We start from the raw sequence: 24008 nt of genomic DNA, 5'->3' as shown, positions 1-24008 counted from the left end.
CTATCCCACGCCCCATATCCCACATCCCCTATCCCAAATCCCACCCCCCATATCCCCTATCCCACGCCCCCTATCCCACATCCCGCTCCCTCCCCCCCCATCACTGCGCCCCCTGGCGCGGGCTCTGGAAGCTGCCCCCCCCCCTCCCCGTGCTCCGTGGTCTCACCTTACCCCCCTCCCTCCGCCCCCCCATGGTATGTCCCGCCGCCCCGCTCCCGCGCATGCGCACCCCGCCTGTGGCGGCCCGGGCCTGTTCCGCGCGCATGCGCAGAGCCGGGAGCCGGGAGGGACCCGGGAGCACCGGGAGCACCGGGAAGGGGGAGCGGGGGCGGGCAGGGAAGGGAGCGGGGGGAGCTCCGCCGCTGTGAGAGACACCCCGCCGGTGTGAGCGCCGCGGCGGCACCGGGATCGCGAGTGCGGGGGGCCTGAGCGGGCCCCGCGGCAGCAGCATGAACGCGGCCCAGGGCACGGTGGGCAGCGACCCCGTCATCCTGGCCACGGCCGGCTACGACCACACCGTGCGGTTCTGGCAGGCGCACAGCGGCATCTGCACCCGCACGGTGCAGCACCAGGACTCCGTATCCTTCCCGGGGCTCGGGGCGCCGCGGGGCGGGCCCGGCTGATGCTCCGTACCGACCTTAACGGCGCCCGCAGCAGGTGAACGCCCTGGAGATCACGCCGGACCGGAGCATGATCGCAGCCGCAGGTGAGCACGCCCGTCCCGCCGGGCACGCCGGGCACACCGGGCACGGGGACGGCGCCCACGCCCTGCCCGGTGCTTGCAGGGTACCAGCACATCCGCATGTACGACCTCAACTCCAACAACCCCAACCCCGTCATCAACTACGACGGCGTGAGCAAGAACATCACGTCGGTGGGGTTCCACGAGGACGGGCGCTGGATGTACACGGGCGGCGAGGACTGCATGGCCCGCATCTGGGACCTCAGGTGGGCACGGGGGCTCCCCTCCTCCAGCAGTGTCCTGGGGCTGCGGGGCTGATCCCAGGCTCCCAAACACGCCCCTTCCTCACCGGCTGTTGCAGGTCCCGGAACCTCCAGTGCCAGCGCATTTTCCAGGTGAACGCTCCCATCAACTGTGTCTGCCTGCACCCCAACCAGGTGAGCAAACTGGCTCCTTCCGTGGGCTCCCAGCACACTGAATCCTGTGGAAGGGATCTTCAAGTTCACCTTGTTCCAACTCCCTGCCATGGACACCTTCTGCTATCCCAGGTTGCTCAAGCCCCGTCCTGCCTGGCCTCAGACACTTCCAAGGATGGGGCAGCCACAGCTCCTCTGGACAAGTTGTTATGTGGCTCCTCTGGGTAAATCTGAGGGGCTGCAGAGTTGTATCTCAGCAGAAGATTTTGGGAGAGTGGCTGGGGTGGGTGACCTTCCTGGTGGCACAGACCCATGGGCTCTTGGTGGCACTGCAGGACGGGCAGCAGCCTCCTTCCCACCCCCCATCTGCCCCCTGCCTGGCCAAGCTGCTGGTGCCAGGAGCTTTGGGTGGCACTACTGGCAAGAAAAAGTATCTCAGGGCCCACAGCCACGATTCCCATCAGGTTTGGTTGAGATCCACCAGTGGGTTCAGCAGCTGTTGCTGAGCAGAGGGAGGGCTGGGGCTTGGAATGAGGCTGAAGGGAATGTGGTGCATTAGCAGGGAAATCAATAGGGATCATTGCAGTGCTTATGATTCTGCTGGGCTGCAGGGCTGTGGGTTTGCCTGCAGACAGGGCAGCGCAGACCTTTGTAAAGTGCTGAGTAATGGAAGTGTTCCTTTGCATTTCATTTGGCAAAGGTTTAATTTTGCAAATCGGGAATTTCAGACCAGATTTGAGATCAGTTATTTGGACCAGACTTTACCCAAATGCTCCTGTGCTATCAGTGCTGTGAAAATATGTTATGGTAAAAAAAAGTATTGCTGCACATAGGTCTCAGATGGGAAATAATCACTGACCAAAATGCTGCTGAGGTGCAGAGTGTTGGTTTGTGAGCAGAACGTGGTTAATTAGTCCAGAGGTGGCAGCATTTCTTCAGATAGGTCCATGGCTCTGCAATTCCCTCTGCAGAGATGCTGCTCCAGTTATCCCAGATTCCTCATGGCCTGGGTAAATCATGATGGCTTTAGGAATTGCACTTTACACCTGCTAAGAGGGGCTGAGGATTAAGGGGCCCAGAAAAGGCTTCTGTGCAGTCAGGTAAATATATCAGTGGTGTTTGTCTTCCTCAGAACAAGGCTGTGCTCCCAGGCCCAGGATTAGCTGTGCCTGATGACCTGATCTCCTCTAGGGATTCTGCTGGAGTTGTGGGCAGTGCAGGGCTGTCGATAAAGCCCTGCCTGAGTGGAGGGATGCCAGCATTGTCTTCTGCTCTGAGCGTGGGATCAGAGCCAGGACTCTGCCCTTCAGCTGGCTCTTGTCCTTCCCCTGAGAAGGCATGAGAGAGAGAAAAAAGCCACTCTAGGTTGTGTTTTTCAGGTATCTGTGCGCTCTTGAGTGCTTCAGTTGTTCACTGGCCAACCTGCATCTAAATGCTTCCTCTCAGATGTGCTGAAAATCACTTGGCTCCTGTAGATTTTGTTTGGAGCTGTAGGTGTGCAACAGCTCTGGAATTCAGGCAGCTGCTGTGTGCTCTGGGCTTTAGAAAATTAACAAACACTTCTGGGAAGAGAAACAGCCTTTTGCAGAGTGTAACAGGAGTCAGGACTTGGCTTGCTCTCCGTGCAGCCACTGTGTGGAACAGCTCTGTGCTGGCGAAAAAGGAGGCAGAACAGGACCCCGATGCTTCAGAGCAGAGCAGGACTCCCCGTGGTGCTGCACGGGCACGATCAGGGTGTCAGCTCAGGGCTGCTGCTCACGGGGGGCTGTTCCCTTGCAGGCAGAGCTGATCGTGGGTGACCAGAGCGGTGCCATCCACATCTGGGACCTGAAGACCGACCACAACGAGCAGCTCATCCCGGAGCCCGAGGTGTCGGTGAATTCTGTGCACATCGACCCCGACGCCAGCTACATGGCGGCTGTGAACAGCTCGGTGAGCTGGGGGGCCGAGGGGCGGGACGGGGAGATCCGGGCTGGCTTTGGGGGGCACAGATCCCACTGTCTCTCTGCAGGGAAACTGCTACGTGTGGAACCTGACGGGCGGCATCGGCGAGGAGGTGACGCAGCTGATCCCCAAGACCAAGATCCCGGCGCACAATCGCTACGCCCTGCAGTGCAAGTTCAGCCCCGACTCCACGTGAGTGTGGGCAGCCCTCTCCTCCCTCCCATGGGAAACATGGGCCTTCCCGGGCAGGCAGAGCCCAGCTGTGCCCCCAGCTGTGCCCCCAGCTGTGGCTGATGCTGGCTCCATGCTGCAGGGCCTCAGGGAGGAGGCAGGGGATGTGTCACCACGGGGTTGCTCTCAGTCGTGTCCCACTCGTGCTCCCTGAGCTCAGCAAGGTTTGCAGCCACGAGCTGTTCCTGCAGCTGGGATCCCACTGCTGATCTCCAGGAGCAGAGTGTGAGCTCCTTCCTGCAGTCTGTTCAGCTGAAATCTCATAAATCAGACAATACAGGTGTAAGGAGATGTGAGTGAGTGCAGTGAAGGCAGGTCTCCATGCCATCACTGGCCAGGCCCATGGTGACAAGAGGCCTGTAGGTGCACAGTGTGACTGACAAGGTCACCCTCACATGGCTCCTCCTTGCAGGCTCTTGGCTACCTGTTCTGCAGATCAGACTTGCAAGATCTGGAGGACTTCAAACTTCTCTCTGATGACAGAGCTGAGCATTAAGAGCAACAACCCCGGGGAGACGTCTCGGGGCTGGATGTGGGACTGTGCCTTCTCCGGGGACTCCCAGTACATCGTCACAGGTGAGGCACCTGGGCCGTGCCAGGGCCCTGCACCAGCACAGGGCCAGCCAGTTCCTGTGGCTGGGACATTGCCAGACCTGGGCATGGGCGTGGGTGGGGTGGGAGCACCCAGGCTCACCCCCCCAGCACGTTCTGCTGAACTCCCTGGAGCATTCTGCCTGTGCTGCAAGAGACACCTGTTTAAACCAGAGAGGGGGTCTCCAGGTTGCAGTTGGTCTCACCTGGGATCAGTGCTGCTCTCAGTGTGCAGCGTGGCTGTCCCTTCAAAACAAACCTGTGGTGATTTCCACAGTCACTGCTCTTTATTAAAATCCCAGTTAATACAGAAATGCACTGAGCTGCTCTGCCTTGCTGCTCATCACCAGCCCTAAGGATGGTGGTGAGTAAAGCAAGAGGAAACTATTTCTAATAATAATAGTAAAAGAAGAAGTTTAAAATGTAATGATATACATCCCACTCCTTTTTTCACTCTTTGTTTCAGCCTCCTCTGATAACCTGGCCAGATTGTGGTGTGTGGAGACAGGAGAGATCAAGAGGGAGTACAGTGGCCACCAGAAAGCCGTGGTCTGCCTTGCCTTCAACGACAGCGTGTTGGGATAACGGGCACGTGTGGGAAGGAGAGGAGCTCTGTGTTTCCCCTTGCCTTGCAGTGACAAGGACCCTCTCCAGAGCCAGGACACGCACTGTGCCTGTCCCCTCCCTGATGGAGAGGGCTTGGGCTCTGGCAGAAGCAGCTGCAGCTGCCTGGGGTGAGACCAGGCTTCAGCTCTGAGCAGGACATTGCTGAAATGTGTGTGGCCTCTAAGGGAGGGAATGGGACGGAGACACGATCCCACTGCAGGGAGACAGGTACAGCTGAGCTGGAGGAATCCCTGTGGCATCAGCTGCTGACAGCCTGGTATGTTCTTGTACCCCAAAGTGGGAGAAAAATAAAAATGAGACTTTCTAAGGAATGGAAGAGGCTGAGCAAAGAGGAAAGGCAGCTCTTGTCTTGGTTTGCAATCCCTTTATTCAAAGTGTTTCACAAAGTGACTTGGAGAGCTGCTCTCCTAAAGCCAACCACCCCAACAAATGTAACCACCTTGTGCTGAGCAGGGCATGGAGCCCCAGAACACCAGCTACTCCCTGGGATTCCTCTAGGCCTGGGGCTCCTAATTGCTATGGACATGGCAGCCCTGGGGCGGAGCTGCAGGGACTGTCTGTGCTGACAGTGCTGAGCAGAGGCCTCTTGTTTCTCTAAACCCTCCTGAGGTGCAGCATGAAATCAGCAGGAGGCTCTGGGGATGGTGTGGGTGTTACCTTCCTTGTGGAAATCAGAGGCTTTTCAGGAATCCAGTTCAAGTATGTAGGGCAGCAAGAGGGTGTCCACAGCTCAGCACTTACTCAGGGAGGTAATAGAAGCAGATAGAGACACAGATGTTGCTTGGAAAGCAGATGTCAATGCACAGGTAGATCAGCCGCTGCCTCCCAGGACCTGCCAACAAGCAAGGACAGGAGCAGGTGAGAGGAATGCTTGGATGCTGCAGCTTCGACTCCCTGGGGAGCCAAGCAAGTGGAAAGCCTCAGGGAACGACCTTCCTCATTAAAGCTGGAGCAAGACAGAGCAGACTGACAGCTCGGCAGGCTGCTTGTGGTGAGGATGAAGGTGACAAGGATGAAGGCAGCAGTGTCCCAGGGGACAGCTCTGTGTGCTGGCTGTGCTGTGCAGTCAGGCTGTGCTGCCCGGGGTGGGGGCTCGGAGCCCATCCCAGCCAGGGCAGGGTGTGGGTACGAGCCAGCACAGGGGGATGGTGAACAATGGTTTGATTTTGCACTAGAGGTCACCTGTCCCCGTCCTGGGTCTTGGCAGCCTGTCCTGGGATGCATCAGCTTTTGTGCAGCAGAGCTTGATCCTCTTAGAGGTGTGAGAAAAGCTTGTGCTTCCCCTGCCAAGGGGACTGTCCCACTTACCCTGCCCTCTGCGGACCCAGAAGATGGACGTGTGCTCACACAGGCTCTGCACAGCCTCCCCCAGGCCCTTGGGCTCCGCCTGCTCCCCCGGCAGGATGCCCAGGAACTCCCGGTAGTACTTGGTCTGGTTGTTGTGACGGAGCAGCTGCTCGGCCTGAAAGAAACATCCCTGGTAAATCCTCCCAAGGCACTTTGTCCATCCAGCTCCACAGACCTGCTCTGCCCTCCAGGGCACCCTGGCAGTGGTCTGTACCCTGGCAGCCGGGCAGGTTTCTCCTGCCAGCTGCCCTGTCCCACAGGAGTGGGGATACGGATAAGCCCGGGAGCTGCTGCTCTGAGCTTACCCAGAGCCCAACCTGGTGGGCACAGCCCTGCTCCTGTGTCAGCCCCCCTGGCAGGAATTGCAGAGAACAGGGGGCTGACACTGCTCCCCTCGGCTGGGAGAGCCCCTGCCCTCCTCCAGCCACGCCTGGGGTGCTGGTGTGGGGAGTCACCCCTGCAAATCCACACAGGAGAGGGCCTTCAGTGAGCCAGGACCCTGATCAAAGGCCAGTCCATCCCCCATCCCCACAGCTGCCCCTGCCATGGCCACAGCAGCTGCTCACCCTCTGCTCAGACATGTTGAGAGCTGCCTGCAGGGTTTGCAGGTCCCAGGGGTCCATCCTCCTCAGGTAGCACGTGCTCTGCTCCACGGGCTTGTAGCACACATAGCCCTGCCAGACAGACAGCCAGCCCTCAGAGCGGGCAGGACATTCCTCCTCTCTCCTGCACTGTCTTTCCTGACTAAAGGTGCAGAGAAAGGCACCAAGCAAGAGCTGGTGGGTGTTCTTGCTGGCCCACGCCTCCTGCTCCCACTCCAGCAGCCTGGGCTGCTCTGCTCACCCCCCCAGCCCAGGCACTGCTCTGCTCACCCCCCCAGCCCAGGCACTCACGTTCCTGCTGTCATACAGCACCACGGCGCTGAGGTTGCTCTGCGAGGTGACATAGTAGGTGACAGTGCCCCTGGACTTGTCCACCAAGGCTGTCTGATTCCTCAGAGGGTCCTGCTGGCCCTGCAGTGTCAGTCGGACGAGCTGGGAGCCAGCCTGGGCACAAGGAGCAGAAAGGCAGCACCCACCAGCAGCTGCTCGTGCACAGCATCTCCCACCAACATCCCCCCCTGGGCCCTGTGCTGGTCCCTGCTGCTTGCCTGGAGGATTTAGGAACGGAGAGAAGAAAGCTCTGACCCACAGGAAGGATGATCTGTGACAGGCTGATCTCCATCATGCAGGGCTGGGGAGAGGCACCAGTGCCCCTCATGCCAAAGGCACCAAGTGCTGGAGGACAGGGCCAGGGGACTCCCAGCCACTGCCACAGCCCTGCCTGCAGCCTGCTGGCACCTTCCTGCCTCCTCCAGGATGGGATCCAGCCAAAACCAGCCCTGATCTCACCCCACTCACCCCTCCTGGGAACTGCTTCCCACACAAACCAGGGCCGTGGGCAGGAGGAGCTTCCTGCCTGGATCAGGATCCCTTACCTGGGCAGAGCTGGGGGACAAGCTGAGAACCCCCACGACACTGATGCCAACAACTGCAAAAAATATCAAGGCAATGGACAGGGTGATCCAGAAGGTCCTGGGGGGAGCTGGGAATCGTGCTGTGGCCCTCCTGTCCTGGGAACCGGGCAAAGGAAGGAGGAACGGGAATTAAAATTGACCCTTCTGCCAATTCATCATCAAACACGCTTCCTGCTCATGACACAAATCCTTGTGCGAACTGGTTGCAGTGCAGAACAGCCAAACCATCACAGCACCTGGAACAATGGAGCTTTCATCCCACAGTGCTGGAATTCCAGATCCCACATCCCAGTAACCAGCACTGCCACAGCCAGAGAAGCTGCAACACCCCCAGGGCAGGGCTGGAGCGGCAGCTTTCCACACACAGGGAACCACAAATTAAATTATTTTGGTTTACAGCAGAAGTCCCAGAGGAGCCATCAGCACTGGAATCAGACCCCATGTAGAATGATCCTGCTTCCATGCCCCTCCCTGTGTTTGGTCGTGTTGAATTTTCTTGCTAAGTTGTTCTCCATGAGACCAAGCAAAAGAGCTCAGCAGTCCTGTGACGCTTCCATTGGCTCTATTAATTTACTTTAATTCTTATGTTAAAGCAATTAAATTTAACTTCATGGTACATAACAGGATTTTTACAAAGCAGAAAATGTGCTTTCAATAATCTCAAACACAAGCCACACTTAAAAAAATTAACATGTTTCTCAGTTCTCTGAAGGACAGAGAAATTCAATCCATGCCCAGGGTTAGATGTGCTCCAACTGCACAAGCTCATCCAGCTTTGGGGCAGTTACAGATCTTGACTGGAAATAGAGAACTTCCAGATTATTCCCCCAGAAAAGCAGTGAGTTAAAACTGCACATATCTGAAATCCTATTGATTCCAACAGAACAGAGCCCCAGCCCTGCAGTAACTGGCAGGTTTTCAATAGCTAATGGAATTCCCTCAGGTGGGAAAGGTGCAAATAGAGCAATCCAGCAGCTCCCAGCCCTCGGCAGGTCATGGCTCACACTCATCCTGAGTGTCAGACCAGGCTTCCTTGGCACCTCTGACCTGTTACCCAACAGGTTTAACCCCTGTAAGTCCAGGCACTTCCAACCTATCCAGCTGACAGCCTCACAGGAGCTGAACTGGGAGTGCTGGGGAATGAACAAAACCTTACCAGGATCCAGAGGAATGGTGGGATCTCAGCCACTTCAGAGCAGAATCAGGCAAGCACAGAGCAGGGGCTCTGTCTGTGATAGAATCATGGAATCCTGGAATGATTTGGGTTGGAAGGAACCTTAAAGCCCACCAGTTCCACTCCATTGTCATGGGCAGGGACACCTTCCACTAGCCCAGGTTGCTCCAAGCCCCATCCAGCCTGGCCTTGGACACTTCCAGGGATGGAGCAGCCACAGCTTCTCTGGGCAACCTGTGCCAGGGCCTCCCCACCTTCACAGGGAAGAGTTTCTTCCCAATATCCCATCTAAGCCTGCCCTCTGGCAGTGGGAAGCCATTCCCCCTTGTCCTGTCACGCCCTTGTCCAAAGTCAAGTCCCAGAGGAAGGACAGAGCCAGCCTTTGCCTGGGATTTGCCAGAACAGGGATACTCACTGCAGGGGCAGCAGGGCTGGCGCTGTCCCCACCCTCCATCCTCCTCTTCAGGCGAGGACCTGGCTGCTGCTGCCGCTCTGCCTCCTGCCCACGCGCAGACTGGGCATGATCCCGGCTCCAGGCACACCTGGGAAACCTGAACGTGCATCCCCCACACATAAATACCCGTCCCTCGCAGCCGAAGGGCCCCGCGGGAGCTGCAGGTGTGCCCGGCGCGGAGCCCAGCGCTGCTGTCAGTGCCCGGCGCGGCCCTTCCGCTGCCCCTGCGGGACCACAATCGGGGGCTTTGTGCGGCCCCGGGGCTGGCAGGGCCGGGGGGGCTCATTGAGGGATCGGATGGCAGGGGACAGGGGCAGCCTGCCCTTGGCAGCGGCTGCTTCCACGTTTCAGCAGCACTTTGTGCTCCGCCGAGCGCCGATGCCGCTGTCCCGCGCAGACACCCCTGCCCCGCCTGCAGCCCTCGCTCAGAGCCCGGGCAGGGCCCTGGCACAATGTCACCCTCACCACCCGCGCTGCCACCCGTGTCCTGCCCTGGGAAACACCCCAGGGAACAGCGTTCCCAGATCACCAGATCCTGCGCAGTCCAGGAGCCCTCAGAGCATTTGAGACCTGCCAACCAGACACAACCAAGGTGTGGAGGCAAGGAAAAGCTCCAAATTCCTTCAGGTGGTGTCTACCCAGGGAAAGTGCAGCTTTGGGACATTCTCCTACCAAGCACGACCCAGGGCTGACCAAACTGGCTGAAAGAGAGCCCACAACAAAGCTGGAGAGGGACTTTGGACAAGGGCCTGGAGCAACAGGATAGGGCAGAATGGCTTCCCACTGCCAGAGGACAGGGTTAGATGGGATATTGGGAAGAAACTCTTCCCTGTGAAGGTGGGGAGGCCCTGGCACAGGTTGCCCAGAGAAGGTGTGGATGCCCCTGGATCCCTGGAAGTGTCCAAGGCCAGGCTGGACGGGGCTTGGAGCGACCTGGTCTAGTGGAAGGTGTCCCTGCCCACGGCAGGGGGTGAAATTGTGTGATTTTTAGGGTCCCTTCCAAACTGCATCCCTAACTCCCAGGATTCCCACTGCACAGCTGCACCAAAGCTCATGGAGATGAGACCACAAAATGACACAGTACCAGGGAGAGCACGTTTGAGAGTTTAATGGGAATTCAAGTAGAGGATTAAAAACCATTTGGAAGCTGATAGAGTGTTTTGAAGCACAACTGACAGCGCCACCAGCACATTCCAGCATCCCTGAGTCCAGGCAATGGCTCCCTTGGCCAGAGAGAACCCTCGGCAGGGCAGAGCTGCCAGAGGGAGGTTGGACCTCTCCTGGCCTTTTCCTGACACTAAAAGCACCAGACACAGGGACTGAATCCAAAGACACATGGTTACATCAGACACGACCTGCAGTGAATCCATAATGTCCATTTCCACATTATCCAGATCCAGGGCAAGTTCTACCTGGGTGAATTCACACAGTCCTTCCAGCTGAGACAGGAGCAGGGAAGAGATCATCCACAGTTCCTGCCACAACTCCAGGTTACAAACAAACACCCTTTTAAAGGATCAGCCAACACTGTGGGAACCCCAAGACCCTCCGGACTGCAGAGTTATTGCTGTACAAGCAAGGTGACAAGTTACCAAGCAGGAAATGGCATCAGCACTGCCACAGCTGGACAGCAGGACCCGAAGGAAAACCAGTGCTAAAACTGAACTGTAGATACTGGAATCTATGGAATAGAAGCGTGTTATTTGCATATATAATTTTCAATTAATTCTGTAACGCAAAAGCTTTCACAGTGGGTTCAGCCAGCACAGAATCCCATCCCATGGCTGAGCCCTTTGTCACCCAACCCCACCTGGAGACCAAACTGAAATCATCCCTGAGCAAGCCAGCCCTCCTCACAGCCCCACCGCGCCCGGCCCCCGCGGAAGATCGGCACCTCGGGGTGGGAAGGAAGCACGTACCACTGTCACACACAGGAGCCCCACACCCATCCAGGGACTGAGCAGGATCTGGGGTCTGCAGCTAAAGCCAAAGCAAGCAGCTGTGTTGATGCTGAGGGAAGCACAGAACTCGGTACGGATCGATCTGGGTATTCCTGGGAAGCAGCAGGAGGGAAGGACAGTCCTGCATGGCTACAGACTCTGCATGTAGGAGAATTATAGCTACTGTCATCAGTAAGTACATTCCTCTCATCCTCCCTCCTGGGAAACAAGATATATTATCATAGACTCTGCTTAAATTTATAATTTAAATATATTTTGCTCTGTTTTTAGGCTCAGGGAGTGCCTGTGTGTATATGTGCTGTACACACACCTGACCCCGGACAGACACAGTGTGCAGCAGCCATGGTTTGGATTCGTGTGGGATCGTCCCCACCTGTGTCACAGGTGCAATTTGCAGTGGTCAAATGAAGGAGACAGATTTGTTTCTGTGACCTGACGTGGGGCTGTGCCCTGGAACACCCTCGAACAGGGGAAAAAGAATCATCCCCAGGGCAAACACCCGCTCCACAAGTGTTTCCAAACACAACCACAGGTCCTGCACATCCCCAGAGTCATTTCCCTGAATGAATTAGGCTGAGCCATGGCCCAGCCTGGCCAGAACACAGCCCTTCTCCTCACATCAACCAGCTCCACTTCCCCAGCCCAGTCCAGAGGACTCTGTGCTGTGGAGCATCACTAACATTGGAGAGATGTGTTTATAATTAAAACCAGCCCCAAGCCCCCAGCCCTGGGGGCCACTGTAATGCCCCCTTTGTTCCAAAGTGCATTTCAGGAGTGAGATGTAAACAGAATCATACCGAGAGGACAGAGAGGTGAGAAGCTAAGGGTTGCTAACTCCAGGGAGTACCTAGTGAGTAGGTTATTGCCACAGGGCGAGCCCAGGGGCTGTCCCCGGGGCAGGGCTGCCCGTTACTCGCCCAGGGCCGGGAGCAGGTCGGCGATGCTGTCGACGTAGTAGTCGGGCACGAGGCTGTGCCTGGCGGGGCAGTCGCTGTCCAGGTGTGCCTGGACCTCGTCGAGGGCGGTGACGCCGGTGAGGGTGAGCAGCGTGGTGAGCCCGCAGCTGTTCCCCATCAGGATGTCCGTGTCCAGCCGGTCCCCCACCATGATGGTGCGGGCGGGGTCCACCTGGAACTCGCTGGCCACGCAGTCGAACATGAAGCGGTTGGGCTTGCCCACGATGAAGGCCTCGCGCTGCGCCGCCGTCTCCACGGCCTTCACCAGGCAGCCCGTCCCTGGGGACAGCAGGAACAGTCAGGGCCAGCACAGGGCTCCCAGCACCCACACCCGCCCAGGGCTCTGGGGACACAACAGCTTGGCTTCACAGCCACAGGGACAGGCCAGCCCCGGCAAAGGCGGCACATGAAGCCTCTCGGGAGGCTGGAATTCTGTCCCACACTGAGTCAGAAAAGGAACCACTATTCCCTGAGTAAAGGTTCAGCATGGATTATCCCTCTTTCAGGAGTGCTGTGAGGCAAAGTCCAGGCTCTGGGACACCTGGGCTGCCACACAGAATCCCAGAACAGCTGGGGTTGGAAGGGACCTCTGGAGATCACCCAGTCCAACCCCCTGCCCAGGCAGGGTCACCTGGAGCAGGTGACACAGGGACTGTCCAGGTGGGTTTGGAATGTCTGCAGAGAGGGAGACTCCACGACCCCCCTGGGCAGCTGTTCCAGTGCTCTGCCACCCTCAAGGAAAAGAAGTTCTTCCTCATGTTGAGGTGCAACTTCCTCTTTTATCAACACAGCACTGAGGTGTGATGATTTAGAGCTGAGCACGGAGTCCCGCAGAGCCAGGGGACCGGGACCACCCCCTCCGCCCTCCCGCCCCGCGCACCGGGGATGGCGGCGCCGCCCTCCAGCGGTAGCCGGTGATCGCGGTTGGTGCCGACGAGCAGACAGTCGGGGTTCTGCAGCAGGTACCGCAGCGCCTGGCACAGCTTCGCGTAGCTGAAGTGCTCGTCGAAGCCCACGAGCACGGCGCGCACGGCGGGGTCGAGCGGCGCTGTTGCCCAGTCAGCGGGCGCGGGGCCGGGCAGGGCGGCGGGCCCGGGGCCCAGGTGCGGGATGCCCACAGCCTCCAGCTCGGCGGCGAGCGCGGGCCCGCCCAGCACGTAGGCGGCGGCGCCGGGCGGCAGCGCCTGGCGCAGGTAGCGGGCGGCGCAGAAGGCCGAGCCGAAGATGTGGCGGGGCTCGGCGGGCGGGAAGCCGAGGCGCCGCAGCTTCTCGGTGTAGGCCACGCGCGTTCGCCCGCTGTTGTTGGTCACGTAGCACAGCCGCTTGCCCGCCGCCGCCAGCCGGCCCAGCGCGGCGGGCGCGCCGCTGACGGCCGTGTCGCCCCGCCACAGGACGCCGTCGCAGTCGAAGAGCAGCGTGTCGGCGTTGGCGAGCACTGCCCGCGCCGCCTCGCCCTCGAGCCGCCGGCAGAGCCGCGGCCCCACCGTGCCCGCCGTGCCCGCCATGACCGCCCGCCGCCCCCAGCGCCCCGCGCCGCCCATTGGCCGGGCCGCGCCTCGGGCCCGCCCCCCCGGCCTCCCATTGACTGCGCCCCGCACGGACCGCGTCCCCATTGGGCGGCGGTGCCGGCGGCCACGCCCCGCCCGGAGCCGGCCCCCGCCGCCCCGCCCGCCCGTCCCAGCGTCCTACGCTCCCATTGGTCGCTCTCTCCGAGGGCCCGCTTCCCACGCGCTGCCATTGGCCAGGGCCACGCGGTGCCGGCGGGCTCTGCGGGGCTCGTTAGGTAACGCGCTGGGTAACTCCGTGGTAACTCGTTGGTAACCCCCTGGTAATCCGGCAGTAGCTCGCCAGGCTCCGCTTCGCCGGCTCACGGCGCTCAGAGGTTGCCGTAGGGCGCGCGGGGACCGTGCCCCGACAACGCCCACAGGCCCCGGAACTCCCGCGCCGCGGGACGCGTTCCCTGCCGAGCCCCGTCCCGTTGTTATGACGACACGGCCGTAAAGCCGCCATCTTGCGGCGCGTTGCGACACGGGGGCCGCGATGGCAACGGGCGCGGGGCCGGCGGCGCTTACGGCAGCACCGGCCGGGCCGGGTCGGGCCGCGGCCCCCGCAGGTCCCGCCGCGCTCCTCGGCCTCCCGCCGCCCTTCGCCGAGCAAGGTACCGCCCGCGCACCGCCCCCGCCCGCCGGCTGAGGGGCGGCCCGGCCGCGCCGGTGCTGCCAGCGGGGTGGGGGGCCCGTGTGCTCCCCTCGAGGCCGCCCCGCTCCCCTCCCACCTCCCGGGCCGGGCAGAGCGGCGGCTGTCGGTGTGTCAGGCTGCCCAGGCGGGTGCGGGGTGTCCCTCTCCGGGGGTGATCTGGGACGGCCCCGCCGGAGCGGGGGGACAGCAGTGACCCGCTGCGGTCCCGCCTGGCCCGGTGGCTCCATGTGCCGGCGCCGCTGACGGAGCTTTCCCCCGCAGACGAGGATGACGTGCACAAGTGCGGGCGCTGCCAGGCCGAGTTCAGCTCCCTGCAGGAGTTCGTGCAACACAAGCTGCAGAAGGGCTGCCAGCGCCCTCCCGACGCGCTCGCCGGGCTCCTCGGCCAGGAAGGACAAAAGGTGACAGCGGCTGCTCCGCGCCGGGGCTGCACATAACTGGGATGCAGTGGCCTGGTGGGTTGGAGGGGGGGAACTGTGTTTAAAGAAAGCAAAACCTACCTGCTGAGACGGTCCGTGTGCCAGCAGGAGGTTCCTGCTGTCGAGGAGTCCATCACTGTCGCCCACATTGTCGTTGAAGCCTCTTCTATAGCAGAGGAGATCAGCAGTGCCTCGACCATCGTAGGTGAGCTCAGAGGGGCTGCCTTTGCCCCCCAGGGAGTTTGGAACCTGATACCTCATCCGTGTCCTCCTCTGGTGGGTTTGGGTTGTGGTTGGTCTGTGGCACTTCTGTGGCACTGCAATTTGGGGCTGGGTGTTCCCTCAGAGCTGTGAGAGGCATTCTCAGGTCAGCTTTGCCATTCTCTGCTTTAGGATCAGGGAATAGAAACCCAGGTTTGGGTTGGAAAGCTCAACCAGCCCCACCCCTTACCACGGGCTGGGACACCTTCCACTAGCCCAGGTTGCTCCAAGCCCTGTCCAGCCTGGCCTTGGACACTTCCAGGGATCCAGGGGCAGCCACAGCTTCTCTGGGCAACCTGTGCCAGGGCCTCCCCACCCTCACAGGGAACAACTTCCTTCTAACATCCAACCTAAATCTGACTTCTTTCAGCTTAATTAGTGCGAACAATTAACAGAAATTAGAGTTATAAGTTAATGCAAATTAGATATAAAGCTCCATTCCAGGAGTGCCCACTTTAATACTTACACTGCAATAACTAGGGGGTTGCAAAGGCTTGAGCTGCAGATTTAAAGTGCCTTTTTCCCTTCTTTCTGCACGAAATGCTGGAACAGTGACTTGTTTGTTGGGTAAAGCTCTATCCTGTAAAGAACCCAAGTGTCTCCCCACCCTTTTCCCAGGCAGTGGGCACATCAAAGAAGTCATTGTAGCAGGAGACCATGTCTTTGAGAACGCAGACGGGCCCGTGGACGGGGAGGTGGGTGAGGAGCAGGGCAGCCCCGAGGAGCAGGAGCAGGACGTTCCCAGCGAGCTGGTCAAGGTGAAGCTGCAGGTGAACAAGGAGGGGCGATACGTGTGTGGGCTGTGCCAGAAGACATTCAAAACTGTGAGTATCATCTCTGCTCGTGGGACTTAGTCAGGGAGTTGTCAGCTAAGAGATCTCAAAAAGAATGAGAATGAGCTTCTCTGCTGCCTGCTACACAATTCCCACAGGGAAGTTCTGCTTTCGCAAGGAGCGTTGTTGTTCTCTGTAGTTGAAATATAGAACCCTGAAACCATTTGGAAAATGTCTTAAAGGAAATTCTTTCCCTAGGCCAGCATCCTCAAAGCTCACATGATCACCCACAGCAGCAGGAAAGACTATGAGTGTAAACTCTGTGGAACTTCCTTTAGGACAAAGGGGTCTCTGATCCGACACCACCGGCGGCACACTGGTAAGGGCTCTCCAAATAAGAGTTCCTCGTTGCTGGAGCTGTGTGTGATTATCCATTTGCCTTCCAGTGGAATTTCTTGTGCTTTCCACCTTCTGCTGAGCTGAGGCCATTGAGCTCCCCAGTATTTGGGGTGCTGGGAGGCAGTGGAAGGTTCTGGGATGAGCATAGCTGGTGTGCTATAGGAAGCTGAACATGTTTTTCCAGCAACCTGACACACAGAGCTGATCCTGGCAGGGCATAATGATGTTGTTTTGATCCTTGTCATTTCCAGATGAAAGACCTTACAAATGCAAGAAATGTGGGAAAAGCTTCCGAGAATCAGGAGCTTTGACTCGGCACCTTAAATCTCTGACGCCTTGCACCGAAAAGATTCGCTTCAACATGACCAAAGAAATAGTTGTCAACAAAGAGGATTTGCCATCAGGTCAGTGATGCTGTCAGGCCCTGCCTTGTGTCTGATAAAGCCAAACCCTCCTGCACTTGGAATATAAATTCCTTCTGGCACAGGTTGCCCAGAGAAACTGTGGCTGCCCCATCCCTGCAAGTGTCCAAGGCCAGGTTGGATGGGGCTTGGAGTGACCTGGGCTAGGGGAAGGTGTCCCTGCCCATGGCAGGGGGTGGAATAGGATGATCTTTAAGGTCCCTTCCAACACAAACCGTTCCTGCAATCTCATTTATGAAAAAAAAAACCCAAATTCTGTGGTATTCACTTTATATTTTTTATACAGGAAAAGTAATTTATAGAGCAGAACTCTTACCCCGAAGTGCTTGTAGCCAGGCATTGACTGAGGAATGTGTGAGAAGCTGGTTAACAAGCACTCGCTGTTCTGAGGCAGATGTTTTGTAGGGCCCAGGGAGCTGAGGGGTGGCTCTTCCCCACGAGGTTCACTGTGCTGCTTCCCCTGCAGGCTCGTGCAGCTCCAACACAGACACGGTCTCATCGATAGCGAGCGAGTCCATCGAGGCCTCCCCCGTCATCCACCTCGTGACAGATGCAAAGGGAAACGTTCTCCATGAAGTCCATGTCCAGATGCAGGAACTTCCTGTGGTGGATGGAAAACCCCTGGACCCAGACGTGAGTGTCGTTTCTTTTAAACACCCTTTGTGTGTTTTGTGCAAAGGATGTTTCACCTCATGAACAAAATCTTCATGAGTCCTCAGAATAAATCTGAGTGTGGGAATTAAGTGGTTAATTAGGTTCCTTTCCACGTGGGCAGGCACTGTTCTCTGTCCTGGGCCCTTCTGCTGCTGAGCTGAGCACTGTGTAGATTATAGGGGTGTGGAGGATGAGGGGATGTTTTTGTTGACCATTCCCTGCTATGAGACTGTGGTAGGAGCAAAGGCTTGTCATCCCTTGGCTTTTCAGAGTACAGATCCACCTCGTGTTCCTCCCCAGCCCAAGATATTCCCTGGTTGATCTTTCAACCCGTAGCACAGCATTAGACACCCCACAGAGTGTGACTGTCACAGCAGTGTTGCTGTAAGAAAGGGCAAACTGTGGATTTGCTGTGCCAAACTTCCTGTTTGTTCCTTCAGCAGTCGCATCCTGAGGAGCTGCCCTGTGAGGGGGAAGTGAACAGTGAGAATCTGCTGAGGCAGGCCATGAGGAATTCGGGAATTGTGATTGAGAGAGTTGCTGTGGAGGAGGTGCAGAAGCCGGATGAACCTGCTGGAGCTGCTCCAGAACTAGAAGTGGTGGAAGTAGAAGAGGAGCCTTGTGGAGAACAGTGTGTTAAATTAGAAGAAGCAGAGTCTGTATGTTTGTATTCCATAAATAGACTATTTTTTAATCTTCCTTACCTGTATTTGGTTGTGGGCAGCACTGTTGGCCTCACTCCCCTGTGTTGTCCTCACATGTCTCTCTGGTGCCTGGGGCTTTGTGTCCATTGTTATAGTTACACTTTTCACGTGTGATTTAAGTGCAGTGTCTCTCAGCAACAGAGATCTCTTTCTTGTCAAAGCTGGAGTATTTAAATGGGAATTTGGGTAGCAATCCTTACACTGCACACTAGTTCAAGCAAAGTGAAGCTTTACCATTTTCTCTTCAATAGGCACCTGCAGAAAGAACCAACGGGTACAAACGGTACATTTGCCCTCACTGTAACGAAGCCTTCAGTGAAACTGCTGCCCTGGAGACACACATCAAAAGTCACACAGGTAAAGCTGTGCTGGTGCAGTTGTCTGACACGTGCCATGGCTCACAGAGCCACTTCTGACCAGAATTCATGTATGAATGAGATTAAGTTCAAGAAACACAAGGACCTGCTGCAGAGGGTCCTGTGGAGGCCACAAAGGTGATGGGGTCTGGAGCATTTCTCTGATGCTGAGGTTCTGGGCCTGGTTAGCCTGGAGAAGAGAAGGCTGAGAGGGCATCCCATCAATCCATACAAGGATCTCCAAGGGTTGTCATAGGATGGTACCAGACTGTGCTCAGTGGTGCCAGGATGAGGAACAATGGCCATAAACTAAAATACAAGGAGTTTCACCTCCACATGAGGCAGAACTTTTCCCTTGAGGGTGGCAGAGCACTGGAACAGCTGCCCAGGGGGGTCGTGGAGTCTCCCTCTCTGGAGACATCCCAAACCCACCTGGACAGTCCCTGTGTCACGTGTTCCAGGTGACCCTGCCTGGGCAGGGGGTTGGACTGGGTGGTCTCCAGAGGTCCCTTCCAACCCCAGCTGTTCTGGGATTCTATGAAAGCCCACATATGCAGATGAAAATACAATTCCTCTCCTTGCCTGGGTTAGTTTTTGGCCAGAATTTAGTTACAGCCTGTGCTGGATCCTTGCTGCTGCTGCTGGTTGTCCTGGACCAACCACAGGTTTTCTTTCTGTCTCTCTAGAGTACAAACCTTTCAAGTGTGAGGAGTGTGGCAAAGAGTTCACGAAGGCCTACCTGCTGAAGAAGCACCAGGAGGTGCACGTGAACGAGCGGCGGTTCCGCTGCGGGGAGTGTGGGAAGCTCTACAAGACCATCGCCCACGTGAAGGGGCACCGGCGGGTGCACTCGGACGAGCGGCCCTACCCCTGCCCCAAGTGTGGCAAGCGCTACAAGACAAAGGTGTGTCCCCCTCACAGCAACCTGGCCTCCAGACTGCCCTTCCCAGAGCCAGGGCCTGGGAGAGCTTAGGAGGCTTTGCTCCTGAAAGAGCAAATGCCACCTGCCTCTTACGTGATGCCCAGAGAAGTTGTAGCTGTGCCACCCCTGGAAGTGTCCAAGGCCAGGTTGGACGGGGCTTGGAGCAACCTGGGCCAGTGGAAGGTGTCCCTGCCCATGGCAGGGGGTGGGACTGGATGAGCTTTAAGGTCTCTTCTAACCCAAACCATTCTGGCATTCTATGATGTGAAACACCAAAAAAGAGGTTTTGGTTTAGTGGGCAAAAGAAGGACAGTCTTCATAAAACTGTCTCATTTCTGAAGAAACTCTTCTTTCATGTGTGGAACAAATATGGAATAACAGTATGTCCTGGTTCCAGCCAGGACAGGGTTAATTTTTGCAGTAGCCAGGAGGGGCATGGCTAGGACAGAGGTTATTCTGTACCACCCATGTCACTGCTGGGGGCAGTGGAGGGGAGTCTCTTCTGGGCAGAAGGGGTTCCTTTGGGCTGAGAAAACAGTGGTGGATGGAGCCATCCAGTGTTGTCTGTTATTGGGAGGTTTTTATGGGAATCATTCATTTTTTTCTTGCACCCTCTGCCATTGGTATTGTTGCTGTTACTGTTCATTTTCTTATCTCATTGCTGTTTCCAGTAAATTGTTCTTACCTCAACCCACGATCTTCCCCTTTTGTGCCTCCCCCTCTCCCCATCCCACTGCAGAGGGAGGGGGAACGAGCGGCTCACACTTTGGAGAGTCTCAGTGGGAGCACTAAATTGGGGAGTGCTGTCCCTAAACCACGACACAACAAAACCAATCCCTGTGTCCTACGCGAGAGCTCCTAAAAACATTGAGCTTCCCCCCGGCAGCTGAAATCCCTCCCCCGTGAGTTTGCCGTGCCCCTCAGGAGCCCTGCCCTTGTTCCCTGTGTGTGCAGAACGCGCAGCAGGTGCATTTCCGCACGCACCTGGAGGACAAGCCGTACGTGTGCCAGTTCTGCAGCCGGGGGTTCCGGGAGAAGGGCTCCCTGGTGCGCCACATCCGCCACCACACCGGAGAGAAGCCCTTCAAGTGCTACAAGTGCGGGCGCGGCTTCGCCGAGCACGGGACGCTCAACAGGCACCTCCGCACCAAAGGTGAGCTCCGGGGCTGGGGAGGGGGGCTGGCTGGGCTTTGGACAAGCTGCTCTTTGGCTGAGAGGGAATGATCCTTGGGGTGGATGTGCCCTGTGTCCGTGTGTGCATCAGGAGATGCCTGGAGATGGTCACATCAGCCTGGAGAAGGTTGTGTGGAGAGCTCCCAACAGTCCTTCCAGTATCTGAAGGGGCCTATGAGTTCTGTGGGGAAAATGTCTTGAGTAAAGTTCTCACAGAAAATCTTGTTTGATGGGATTAGTTGCACTGGACCTGCTGTTCCTTTAGCTCCTAAGCACGGATTTCCAGACTCCTTCAGGTAGTGCTGACTGTGTATTTAGTTTTCAAGGAACAATACAAATTTACTTGAGGGGGAAAAAGAAGTTTCCTAGGAGATACTGAAATGCATCAGCAGAAAAGAACAGTGACTTAAAATATACCCAAACTCTTCCTGCAGGTTCTTTACAGACAGCTTTTGAAATCCTGTGTGGTTTTATCATCTGAATTTAGCTGTGTACTTTTTGGTATTGCACTGGAGAACAGCTCTGCTTGAGGCTCAGTTGCCTGGTGTCACACAGGGCTTTCCTAGGCTGTTCCTTGGCCTGGTGTGCTGAGAGCCTCTTGTGTGACACTGGCTACTTGTCTGTGGCATCCCATGAAGAGGCCTCATTGGTGCTGTGTAGCACCTTCCAGGTGCTATCTGAGATGGGCATGAAAAGTGATGTTTTTCTGGCACTTTGGGAATTTTCCAGGTGGCTGCCTCGTTGCTATGAAAGAGGTGGAAGAAGTGATGGTGTCTGAGGAGAGTCAGTCAGCCGACAACTTGGCGGCCACGGTGCTTTCGGAGGATCCCCACACTGTGCTGGTGGAGTTCTCCTCGGTGGTGGCCGACACTCAGGAGTACATCATCGAGGTGAGAGGGGGCAAACAGCTGCTCCTGCGGAATTTAGCACAGGATTTGCTCAGGAAAACTGCAGCTGTACGTGTTCCTCCTCCAGGCTCTCGGGAGAAGGTAAAACAGGACCACCCCTGCCTGCAGGGCCCTGGGAGTCAGTAGGATTAACCTTCTTTGGAAGGAAAGCACTTGGAGCTTTCCTCACCCTCCAGAGGTGCTGTGTGTGACGTGGGCAGGAAAAGCAGAACACAGGGCAGGCTGACAGTGCCTCAGCAGGAGGCTGAGTCGGGAAACTTCTGACACACCGGATTTTATGGCCTCACAAACTCACTTCAGCTTTCCCTATTCTCTTCTCCCATTTCTGTTTAGCTTGTTTTGTCCCAGATAGTCTCTGTTGTTTCTAACAGAGGCTGCCAAAAGCAATGAATTATGTATTTCACTTTCTCCCTCTCCATGACACAGAGCCAGTTCTTATCCAAGCAGGATAACAGAGCTCAGTTATTGAGTTCCTTTAGTGCTGCCATAGTTTTTCTCCAATAGGAGAAAAATTTGCTGCTTGGCCAAATCCTGCTGAGAGAGGAGGTTCTCTTCCAGTTATTTGTGAACATTTTGCATTAATTTTAAGTAGCTCCTGATAATGCAATTTGGAGGGAATGTCCTGGAGGTCTCTTTGGAGTAGCTACTGCATCATGGGGGGGGACAGAAAGACTTGTGTGAAAAATCTTAGTGAATTATATTTTGGTAACAAAGGATTTTTTTGGAACAACCTAAAAAGGGAATCCTCTCATTTTGTCTTTCAAGACTTCTACTGAAGACATGGAGACCAGTGAAGCTACTGAAATAATAGAGGGAACAAGACATGAGGTAAAGCAGCCACACAAACTGTGATTTTGGGGCCTTGATGTAGATGAAATGAGTCAGTTTTAGTCACGTTAAGTAAACCCAGCTTCAAATCATTCATTTACCTACCTGGAAGAGAGCTGGAGGAGGACTTTGGACAAGGGCCTGGAGTGACAGGACAAGGGGGAATGGCTTCCCACTGCCAGAGGGCAGAGCTGGATGGCATATTGGGAAGAAATCCTTCCCTGTGAGGGTGGGGAGGCCCTGGCACAGGTTGCCCAGAGAAGCTGTGGCTGCCCCTGGATCCCTGGAAGTGTCCAAGGTCAGGTTGGACGGGGCTTGGAGCAGCCTGGGCCAGTGGAAAGTGTCATTGCCCATGGCAGGGGGTGGAATGAGATGGGCTTAAAGTTCCCTTCCACCCCAAACCAGTCTGGGATTCTCTGACTCCACGTCTGTAGTTCTGCAGACCTGAAAACACAATGTGGCTCATTGTGGGTTTGATAACCCCAGACCCTCTCAGGGATGGTGATCTGGTGGCTTCAGACACAAGAGCAGAGCTGCAGGCTGGGTGAATTGTACAGTAACACTCTACCCTTGGGGAAGTGATCCTCTAAGGCATTCCTGAATGCTGGAAACAAGGGCTGCTGCAGAGTCAGACCCGGCTCAGCTCCTGAATTGATTCCGTCAGTTTAAAAGTTTGGGTGTGGACTGTTGAGGCTTTTCTACAAACAGTAGTTTGACTTTCTGTAGGAAGCACTGTACTAGTGACCCACCTTCAGTGCCCATGAGGGTGAGGGGTTGCAGAGTGCTGGGCTGATGAGAACTCCCAGCAGGAGGAGGCTGGCTGGCTGTGCAGCGCCGCGGCCGCCACGCTCCTCCAGCACCAACCATCGCTGCTCCCGGTGAACACAGCCGGCCTCCGCCTCTGCTCCCCCGCAGGTCGACAGCCACATCATGAAGGTGGTGCAGCAGATCGTGAACCAGGCGAGCTCGGGCCACCAGATCATCGTGCAGAACGTCACCGTGGCCGAGGGCACCGGCGCCGCCGCGGACGCCGCCGACACCATCACCATCGCCACCCCCGAGAGCCTGACGGAGCAGGTGGCCATGACCTTGGCCTCGGCCATCGGGGACGGGGCCGTGCTCGCCGCCGACGGCGCCGTCGCCGCCCAGGAGGCCACGGTGACCATGGTGGCGTCCGAGGACATCGAGATCATGGAGCACGCGGGCGAGTTCGTCATCGCCGCGCAGGAGGGAGAGCTGGAGGTGCAGACTGTCATCGTGTAGGGCACGGAGAGCCGGCTGGGGGGCCCAGCCCGGGGCACGGGGGCAGCCCTGACCTGCCCCCGGCGAGAGAACGCGCTGGAGGGAGGTGGCCTGGCGGGATAGGACAGGCTGGGACAGGGTGGGACGGCCCGAGGTGCTCCCAGTTTAAAACAAGCACCAGGGGATAAACCCTCTGCATGGTCACACGGGGAAGGGACTGACAGGCCACAGGGGACGCTCACTGCTGGGTACAGCAGCCTCAAATTAAGGAGGATCCTTTGGGAATCAGTTCCCTCTGCCCCCGGGACAGCAGTGGTCTGGTTTTTAGAAGGATTCAGAAAGTGTGGGGTCCCACAAGAGACTATTTAATCATATGCATTTAAAACAAGTGGAGAAAACCAAACCTAAGGAATTGTGGGGTGTGTTGAGCACCACTCAAACACTCTCATGCCTTTAACCTCACTCCTTCAGGCCTCCCAAGGCATGGTACTGCAGTATTTCTCTTTTATTTGATATCCTGGACAAGTAGCCTTACGTACTGGTCTCTGAATGCATCCTTGTACCCTGCAATGCCAGCCAGGCTGCTCTGAGAGCCAGTCTGGGGGCTGGAAAGCCATATTGTATAGGAATTTGGGGTTTTTTTAAACCATATATGGATTTTTAATTGCATATTGTACAGATTCAGCATGTAAATAAATACATTTTTGAAAATAAAATTATTTAAAGTTCTTACTATATTTTTTTTTCTAATTTCTGCTCTATTATCACACAAACAGAAGAATTTCTGGAAGGAGAAAGACATGGGGGCATTTATATCATGCTTAAGAAGTGGGGGACTAGTCACTGCTG

General features: G+C 56.6%; 4 protein-coding genes across 5 annotated transcripts; 2 read left to right on the top strand and 2 right to left on the bottom strand.

Annotated features, from left to right (window-relative positions):
- The first annotated feature begins 310 nt into the window (after positions 1-310).
- Positions 311-4827, top strand: MLST8 (MTOR associated protein, LST8 homolog). Its single transcript, XM_027736080.2, has 8 exons — positions 311-578; positions 655-706; positions 786-948; positions 1044-1119; positions 2878-3030; positions 3110-3234; positions 3686-3849; positions 4331-4827. Exons 1-8 carry the CDS (start codon positions 450-452, stop codon positions 4447-4449), a joined length of 981 nt encoding a protein of 326 aa, XP_027591881.1. The 5' UTR covers positions 311-449; the 3' UTR covers positions 4450-4827.
- Positions 4828-4849: 22 nt separating this feature from the next.
- BRICD5 (BRICHOS domain containing 5) lies at positions 4850-9757 on the bottom strand. Its single transcript, XM_027736081.2, is given in 7 exon segments — positions 4850-5323; positions 5800-5953; positions 6405-6512; positions 6732-6884; positions 7316-7445; positions 8944-8984; positions 8986-9757. Coding segments are annotated over 7 exon segments (798 nt in total). The 5' UTR covers positions 9103-9757; the 3' UTR covers positions 4850-5228.
- Positions 9758-10073: 316 nt separating this feature from the next.
- LOC113995705 (phosphoglycolate phosphatase) lies at positions 10074-13450 on the bottom strand. Its single transcript, XM_027736079.2, has 2 exons — positions 12780-13450; positions 10074-12178 (listed from the first exon to the last, which is right to left on the bottom strand). The coding sequence occupies exons 1-2, from the start codon at positions 13438-13440 to the stop codon at positions 11853-11855; spliced, it is 987 nt and encodes a 328-aa protein (XP_027591880.1). The 5' UTR covers positions 13441-13450; the 3' UTR covers positions 10074-11852.
- Positions 13451-13796: 346 nt separating this feature from the next.
- On the top strand, positions 13797-23875 carry E4F1 (E4F transcription factor 1). 2 transcript variants are annotated; one of them, XM_027736058.2, is made up of 14 exons: positions 13797-14057; positions 14360-14499; positions 14626-14722; positions 15397-15602; positions 15810-15930; positions 16202-16354; positions 16839-17005; positions 17470-17685; positions 17982-18087; positions 18773-18990; positions 19963-20161; positions 20911-21071; positions 21855-21917; positions 22833-23875. In XM_027736058.2, exons 1-14 carry the CDS (start codon positions 13940-13942, stop codon positions 23178-23180), a joined length of 2313 nt encoding a protein of 770 aa, XP_027591859.1. In that variant the 5' UTR covers positions 13797-13939; the 3' UTR covers positions 23181-23875. The 2 variants fall into 2 exon arrangements, with proteins under 2 accessions (XP_027591859.1, XP_027591860.2); XM_027736059.2 differs by having other exon boundaries at positions 13798-14057; positions 17467-17685.
- Positions 23876-24008: the final 133 nt, after the last annotated feature.

Source organism: Pipra filicauda, unplaced genomic scaffold (assembly GCF_003945595.2).
Source record: "Pipra filicauda isolate LSUMZ 115617 unplaced genomic scaffold, ASM394559v2 scaffold266_size1643727_pilon, whole genome shotgun sequence".
Taxonomy (NCBI): Eukaryota; Metazoa; Chordata; class Aves; order Passeriformes; family Pipridae; genus Pipra; species Pipra filicauda.
Note: the sequence above shows the minus strand (reverse complement) of the source record. Positions and strands in the feature narration are given on the sequence as shown.

Coding starts and splice junctions, on each gene's coding strand:
- E4F1 (XM_027736059.2), top strand. CDS start 13,940: ATGGCAACGGGCGCGGGGCCGGCGGCGCTTACGGCAGCACCGGCCGGG. Junction 15,931..16,201: donor ACACCACCGGCGGCACACTG/GTAAGGGCTCTC, acceptor TGTCATTTCCAG/ATGAAAGACCTTACAAATGC. Junction 18,088..18,772: donor ACACATCAAAAGTCACACAG/GTAAAGCTGTGC, acceptor CTGTCTCTCTAG/AGTACAAACCTTTCAAGTGT.
- MLST8 (XM_027736080.2), top strand. CDS start 450: ATGAACGCGGCCCAGGGCACGGTGGGCAGCGACCCCGTCATCCTGGCC. Junction 579..654: donor CGGTGCAGCACCAGGACTCC/GTATCCTTCCCG, acceptor CGGCGCCCGCAG/CAGGTGAACGCCCTGGAGAT. Junction 949..1,043: donor GCCCGCATCTGGGACCTCAG/GTGGGCACGGGG, acceptor CGGCTGTTGCAG/GTCCCGGAACCTCCAGTGCC.
- LOC113995705 (XM_027736079.2), bottom strand. CDS start 13,440: ATGGGCGGCGCGGGGCGCTGGGGGCGGCGGGCGGTCATGGCGGGCACG. Junction 12,179..12,779: donor GGGCGGCGCCGCCATCCCCG/GTGCGCGGGGCG, acceptor TGCTGTCCCCAG/GGACGGGCTGCCTGGTGAAG.